Source organism: Montipora capricornis, chromosome 9 (assembly GCF_036669925.1).
Source record: "Montipora capricornis isolate CH-2021 chromosome 9, ASM3666992v2, whole genome shotgun sequence".
In the NCBI taxonomy this organism is placed as follows: Eukaryota; Metazoa; Cnidaria; class Anthozoa; order Scleractinia; family Acroporidae; genus Montipora; species Montipora capricornis.
The window spans coordinates 6,597,105-6,605,019 of NC_090891.1; the positions used below are offsets into that span (position 1 = coordinate 6,597,105).

The 7,915-nt window shown below is 39.2% G+C and overlaps 1 protein-coding gene across 1 annotated transcript in view; it reads right to left on the reverse strand.

Annotated features, from left to right (window-relative positions):
- LOC138016809 (phosphorylase b kinase regulatory subunit alpha, liver isoform-like) overlaps positions 1 to 7,915 on the reverse strand; it is an 84,544-nt gene that overhangs the window by 44,106 nt on the left and 32,523 nt on the right. Inside the window, exons 17-23 of the mRNA XM_068863998.1 lie at positions 7,120 to 7,150; positions 6,639 to 6,717; positions 4,947 to 5,091; positions 4,088 to 4,157; positions 3,845 to 3,924; positions 2,639 to 2,709; positions 2,100 to 2,223 (exon numbers count right to left, since the gene is read on the reverse strand). Coding sequence (XP_068720099.1) covers positions 2,100 to 2,223; positions 2,639 to 2,709; positions 3,845 to 3,924; positions 4,088 to 4,157; positions 4,947 to 5,091; positions 6,639 to 6,717; positions 7,120 to 7,150 — 600 coding nt within the window. The remainder of the gene's footprint in view (positions 1 to 2,099; positions 2,224 to 2,638; positions 2,710 to 3,844; positions 3,925 to 4,087; positions 4,158 to 4,946; positions 5,092 to 6,638; positions 6,718 to 7,119; positions 7,151 to 7,915) is intronic.

Consider the following 7,915-nt stretch of genomic DNA (forward strand, 5'->3'; position numbering starts at 1 on the left):
CAGCAACGGCCTTCCGGATGACTTCACTAAACGGCGTCAGAATGGCTCGAAACTCGCCAAAAGAGACAAGTTGGTCACACATTTGAGGTAGGAAAACTTTATTTCAAATGAGATAGTTATTTACACAATTTTTTACGATCGGTGATTTTCCCATACAATTCTCTATATACACAAACTGTCGCATACACCACGTATTTTCAGCTTGGGGCGCCTGTGCTGAAACCAAATGGAAAATTCTCTGGTAACTTATGGGTTCAACAAAGACAGAGAACGATTGAACGAATCGAACACCTTACGTGGATCTGTGATCAACTCTGCACAGTCTTCAGGTAAAAAATAATAATTGGAAATGTAACAGCCAAGAATTATTTGAAAGAAAGCTTGTCGTGTATTTTGTGCTTCATTATTCAAGGAAAGGGTTCTTCATGGAAACGGTTTGATCCTGAAATTTAGTTTGTTGCAATATTGCGCATATTTGACACGATTGAGTTTCTTCTCTTCACGCACGTAATGAAATAGAAGGGGTTTTTGCCTCTAATAGCAAATATGTTGTTTGTTTCAAAAAATTGTTCGCGGGAAAAGGTGGCCTTTATGAATTCATCACGTTTTATGATATGCGAGCTTAACTGGATACTTTTTTATGGCAATAGTAAAGCATTTTCTTGTCAAAATGAGGTTAGCGTCTTCTGGTGTGTTAACTGAATTAAATCGTGCGTTTGTATTTGCCGTCTGCCGCGTAACCTTGATTTCCACTCTCAAAATTACCTCCAGAACCTACTTTTTGCGTAGAATAAGCTTTTAGAATGATGTTCTTGTTTTGCATAAAGCAAGCTAACAAAATATGTACCTTGCTGAGTTCGCATTTGTTAGCGTTCATAGTATTTTCGGTCCGATGCTTCTGTTTCGTGAGGGGTATATTGTTTTGGTCTCCCATCCAAACACTAACCCCGCTGAACAGGGCTAACTTCAGTGAAGTTTGGTATTACAAAGCTGTCAGATGCTCAGAAGGCACGCTTAAACTTGTGGTGAAAAGAAGTTGTGAGGGAACTCGAAAATTATCAACATGTCAGCCCAGAAGCCAATGTTTCTCGCTTCTCTTTTATTTGTTATTCTTCAGAAACCGGAATGCTGTAGTTCAATACCACACAATTCAGTGCCTTCTGATTTTCTGTGACACGTACCACAGGCAACCCAGTGTATGCTTCACGGAAGCATCTCGTTGCGAATGAAGTTGGCATTGACGAATGAAATTGCCGTTGATCGAAGAAAGATCGGATTTTTAACTCTTGCTTTTTTACAGTAGTTAAACGCCTCATTTGAACTTCGACATCATTATCAGAATGTTTACTGAAAGACATTATACAACTATGACTAAGGAGTCCTTCGTTCCTCAAATGAGTCAGAAGATGCACGCGCTCTGGTTGTCACTTAAAGTGCACCTAACCCCAAAATATGTTTTTCGCTAAAATGAATCTTTGCACCTGTTCGAAACGCATTGCAGCCATTTTTTCCTTTTTCTAACAAATCCTGCGATTTTATAGGCTTCGAAAGTTGCGAAAATCCAGGCATCTTTTGTTCACGACCGAGTCAGAAGGGGAGTGGGTCTATTCCTGATTTGACGTCACAAACTGATTTACATAGCATTAACTCTTTGTAAAAATGCATGCAAAGTAGATTGTGACGTCAAATCAGGAATAGACCCACTCCCCTTCTGACTCGGTCGTGAACAAAAGATGCTTGGTTTTTCGCAACTTTCGAAGCCTAAAAAATGACAGGATTTGTTCGTATAATGAAAAGATGGCCGCAATGCGTTTCGAACAGGTGCAAAGATTCATTTTAGCGAAAAGAATATCTCGGGGTTAGGTGCACTTTAAAGAACTATAAAAATCTAACTTGCTAAAACAACCCAGAGCAAGGTAATTACAATATTTAAACCTTAATTTTTGAAGTCTAATGCAATGGCCTACGCGCGACTCAGTTGATATCCTTAAAGATCGATTGGCAGAAGACACTCGTTGCCCATCGGCTGACTTTGTCTCGGGAATAATTCCACGATTCTAACTTAGTCATCCCTGAGAAGTGGTTTGGAGTTAACATACGTGATCCGGTGACCTTTTTTCCGGTATATATTGATATCCTTCGACTTCGGCGCACAATTCCCTCGTAGCTTGTTCTTCTGTTCAAAGGTTTGTGTTGATCACCCAAAGTACTAGCGGTTCGATTCTGAAACAAGAAACAACACTTGCATGAAGAACCATATTGCTTCAGTTACAAGAGCAAGGGAATACTGTGTGAGAAGTCGCGAATCACCACAAGGCCGACACTAAGGCCATGCAAATAAGGTTTTGTACGGCAGCCATTTTGCATGGCAGGAACAATAGATTCTTTTTCCTATCGGAACAAATGTTCTTTCTCATGCAAAACATTAATTTTTAATTCTTCCTGCCATGCAACATAGCTGCTGTGCAAAACCTCTATAAAGGCATGTTAAGCCTGAAGCAGGGTCCTTCTCCTCAACGACAAAGGAGGCAGAGAAGAGAGACACTGGGAACGCCATTGTGCCTGCGTAACCTTTAAAATGTTTGGACTAAAATCGGAATCACTGCTCTTATATGTGCAAGTATCTAAGGATACATACTTTGTTAGATGAGGACCACGTCCGCTTTAGCAGTTCACTCGACTCTTGAAATTTGCCGTGCCTTATTAGCGCTGAAAGACGAAAAATATTTCCTCTTTAGTTATTGTTTAGGTTTGAAGTAAAATGATAGGGTTTTCTGATCAGAAATAAAACTTGGGGAGTTGGAGCATTGGTGAGAGTATCCGCCTTCCACAATGTGGCCGGAGGTCGATTCCCGGCTGGTCTTTCACATACCGGATCCGAAATAATGGGTGATGTAGCAGCTCTCGTAACGTATAATGTGATTGGCTCGCTACTCTAGCCAAACACAAAATACTAAACAATCGAAACAATGACTTAGACTTAAAAACAATAGAAGCTTGCTCACAATACACGTACCAAACAATAGCAGGTTTCGAGAGCTGCTACACTACTGGAAATAATTAATGTCCATAAAAAAAAAAGAACAATGCGACATAACAATACCTAATGAGCAAGGCCTAATCGGAAATAACAATGGTTCTTTTGTCCTCCGACATTTTAGTGCGGTATATGAAAGTCTACTCCGATTCTCAGATTCGACGCCATTTGCGCCGGCGTTGAGCTTGCAGCTCCAAAAGGCTTTTTCCCGTGTAGATCATCATCATCATCATCATCATCATCATCATCATCATCAAATAGTATTATTATTATTATTATTATTATTATTATTAATAAATTGCCAAAAAATGGGCGGCACTGGTTTTAAGTTTCGTTTTATTACGTTTAGAGTGATTGGCTAAAAATCTGTATCTCGCTTTAATACGTTGAAAATGATTGGCCAAAAATTCACAAGCTAAGACCAGTTGCTGGCAGGTATTTTCCAGCTCTTAACACGGGCTGCCTGTACTTGCATCGAGTTGTTAATGGTATTGACTATCTCCAGGTATGATTGGCCTTTGCAATTTCTTTGGTGTTTAACTCACAATAATTGATTGAAAAATACCCAGTTCATAACCGGACTGCACATAAGAAATACAGTTTACCGACGATCATCCAAATAGAGTCATTGTAAATTGACAAAGGACTGCTTCCCTTCAGTTGAATTTCTAACCCTTTTTCAGGCTGTTATTTTGCACACAAAAATAAAGGCCCAAGAAAGTTCAAGCGCTCGACAGCATCGCATAGGAGTAAGAGTTCTTCACGATTTTTCTTCACTCTAGCCCACCTTTCTTTCTGTAAGCTCACCTTCATCACTATCGGGAAGAAAGTGAAGACTCGTGAAACAAGAAGTACTTAGGAAGTCGGAAAGGTAGCCCAGTCGAACTCTATAATAATTAAGGAAAAAAAAAAAGAGAATTTTCAGTTCATGCTCAACACTATGCTTACAGCTATCAAGATGTATTAGGTTTGGTTAGTGTGAGGTGAATGTATGGGAGAGAAGATTCGAAATGATTGCACTAATGCCTTCAATGAGTTCATAGTTCTCACCTTACACCAGATATGAACCCACTTCGTAGCATCTGAATCATTTTGGCAATGGATGAAGACAAAGAGTCCTCTGGGAAAATAAAATTACAAAGATTGGTGTTACGAGAACAATGCTTGTCCTATTGCAGCTACAAGACGCCTAAAATGTCCATAATCAACCGCAGGAAATGGGGCGTTCCCCAGCTGTAAATATTTTGGATGTAAATTGTATGTGTACTGTCCGTCAATTCCAGTTTTTGTTCACGGTTTTGGTAGTCACCGTACTTCGTTTAACGAATGCCGGTGATTCATAGAGGTCTCGAATGATGGACAGTAGTCCATCGGGACAACAACAAGGTCCAATAACAATAACAACATATAATATTGACTCTCACTTAGAATTATTACAAGAAAAATGTTATATACATTACAAATGTACAATAGGATAACAAGGAGTAGTAATTAATCATTTGGAGCCTAGAGGCTAGCTAAAGGAACCCTGAGGTCGAAGAAATCATTGACAGAATCCGGACGGGCGAGATTTCTCCACAAAATGCTTCTATACCGATGCCGGTAAATTGAACAATTTAAGACGGCAACTGTGAAGGAACTTAGAACTGAAACCTTAGGCGAACAGGGGTCAGTCATGTCGTACCCACTGCTGACCGGATTAAAATAGCCTCAGATCCACGAGCATCTCATGTTTCATTTTAAGATTCAGTTAAAGCTGTGTCCTTTCAACACAAAATAGTCCCGGCTGAGGTTAGAGTCCAACAACCCTCGTACACCATTCACCCTATGCGAAAGAAACGACCGGGATAATGAAAGAAAACTAATCGCTATCTTCAGAACTGCATCTAATCCCAAAAGGTTGACCTACCAAGCATTGAATGAGTAATGACCATTGTCAGAACAGGTCTTCCAAGAATACGCCAGTTAGCTCCAAGAAATCCCACAAGTGACTTGATCCGGTCGGCGAGAAACTCGTTGTCAAGTGCCAGGTAAAACTGATGATAATCAAGAATCTGAAACAGACATCAGAATGATGATGGCATATTCCTGAATAAGCATGCTCTTTCATCCAGTATGGCTACTTCAAAAGGCTTCTTAGTCAATTCGAGAATTTGAGAGTGGTACTCTTGAAGGGCCTAAAATGCATGATAAAACGGCAATGCTACCGAATGGGCATGATCAGTTTCGATCAAAGAGGCAAACGATGATATAAAAAAAAAACAATAGCATTAGCTGTGGTCTCACACACCTCGGGTTTGGGGTCTACCTGAGGGTAAATGCATGGCCTGGGTTTGGTTCAGCTCTAGTTTCACGTTACCCTTGGAAAGCGGTTAAATAGTAAATGGCTCGCTCCTCTCAGGGTAAAATATAATTAGATATGAGTTCACTGACCTTGCAAATTAGTTCTGCTTTATAATTGGCCAAGCCACCTCAGGGAGCAGATAAACCGTACTTTTCAGTTCAGGAACTGTCACGGGAAGTTCTTTTGTTCTTTTTATGCATCAATGGAAATAACCCTAGAGCAGTTTCGGTCTAGGGAAAGCGGTTTATACACACAAAAACCTCCTTACCCGTGAGAAAATGCTATTTACGTATGGGTAAAACAGCTAGTGTAACCACAGCTATTGTGTTTACGGGCAAACACTAGGATCACGTTTGCGTTCTTTTTCCAAGAATCGATTTAAACTCAATTCTTGTCTGGTGAATAAGAAAATGACTGTGCTTTTACAACCGGTGTTAGCCTGTCGTTTGCCGTCTGACTCAATCAAATTAATCCGTTTACTTGTTTTTTTGTTTTTGTTTTTGTTTTTTTTTTTTTACAAAAGCGTTTAATTAAAGAACAAAGACACCAGCGATAATTGCCTGTGTGAAAAGAAGGACACTTGGCAACAATGACTATATAGCTATGTGTTTTGATTTGGAATGAAGACATTTCAAATTAAATTAGACCAGTGTTCACTCGCGTCAATAACCATTCATTTTAGAAGGCGTATTTGTGAGAACATTAACTTTTATTTATAATTTTTACACTCAATCTTATTTCATGTATAATTAGTTAGTACATTTGAACAGTGTATGTTAATCTGCGCTACAGAAATATAGCTTATTATGATTATTAAGATTATTATGATGTTGATGATGTTGTCGATTATTATAATTATTATTACTACGTCGGGTTATCATCATATCTTGAAGCTATGAATTTTATAAATGATGGAAAAAAGTCAAAATACTCCCAAAACGAAACGAACCTTTCACTTTCCGACGAAAGGAAAAATACACATAAATGCACAAGCTTTAAAATATTCCGAGTTAGCTCAAGACATAGTTGAAAAATACGTAATTTATTAAACATGCTTGAAACTCCCCTCTTTTACTACAATGATATGTAATCTTATTGAGATCTGAAACTGGCCTTTTTTCGCATAAGAAGGTTTAAAAAGAGACACAGAGAAGGAAGGGCGTCAAAACCCCCCTACATTCGTTAAGCCTTAAAGAGGATTTAAAGATTTCGAGAATTCCATCGCACCAACTGACTAAGGCATTTCCCTGAACTCACCTGAGGAGTGAAAGCCAAAATGGAATTTCCAACATTATACAGCATGCTTGTTCCTAACACTCCGATGTTGTAGTTTGGCCTGACAAGAAGCCACAAATCAAAATGTTATCAGATCGCAGAAGGACGCAGTACCCGACCAGATACAAAACCCAAAATAAACTTGTAGAGAAAAAAGGGAAGGAAGGAAAGTCTAAAACAAAATTTTTACCTATTCCGGGCGCAATACTACATTGTCAGATTTACACACAATACATTGACAAAATGGGCAATTCGTTCAAAAATGAAATCTTGCGACAGCCTTACGCTCTAATTGGAATCCTCAACAAATGAACGACATAAGGTCAGAAGAAATTACAGTTTAAGGATTTTTTTTTCAAAACTAAGGGAGATATGGCCAGCATTGACCGTAACTGGATGACTAAGAAAATTGCTTCCTGGCCAGTAGTCCTAGCGACACTTGCCACAATGACACAGACATTACCTTCCAGTAAGTTTGAGCTTGCTATTAGTTCCTGAAAAGATAAGAGAAGATGAGTCAGTTTTCGATCTCCATTACAGATTTTAACCAGATATTGAATGAGGCGGTGTGGCCCCTTCGTTCTTAAAAAAAACAACAAATTATTCGACTTTAATGACTATTGTTTTGTTCTAACACAATTCGAAACCAGCCTATTGGATACCCCGGGTTTAAAGGGCCACCGACAACCAGTGTCCTTTGCGCGCCTTTGTTGTTGTTATTATCCGGGCAATCGAATCGGCCGGTTCGCTTCAGAAACATCCCGTGAAGAAGAACTTCTGCGAATTCGCTGTTCGATTTGTTTTTTAATCCAAACGCCTTCCTCCTTTCGTTCCATAATCTTAAGGTTGAAGTAGTGAGCCAAATAACATGGCGCTTTTCCTTCCTCGGCGGACGACCTTTCTTCACAATTTTCATTTCGCTTTTAACACGAACACAACACCCAAATAACGCCAAAAATACAATATTTAAACACTAAGGAAAATATTAACAAAGTTTGAAGCTACTGGGCATCCAAACACGACGATGTGAGGCGATGGAATTTGACTTTTCAAGAAATACTAGTTTCTGTATTACAGAAAATGGCGCCGATAGCTTGCACGCCCTCAAAGACTTGTGGTTGTCGGTGGCCCTTTAAATCCCACTATATCAACGGAAAGGATCTGAATCCTGATTTGAAAACTGAAAACTGACTGCCTCTTTCCAGATGGGTTTCTTAAACCTGAATTTAATCAGCTGTAAATATAAGGTGTAGACATTC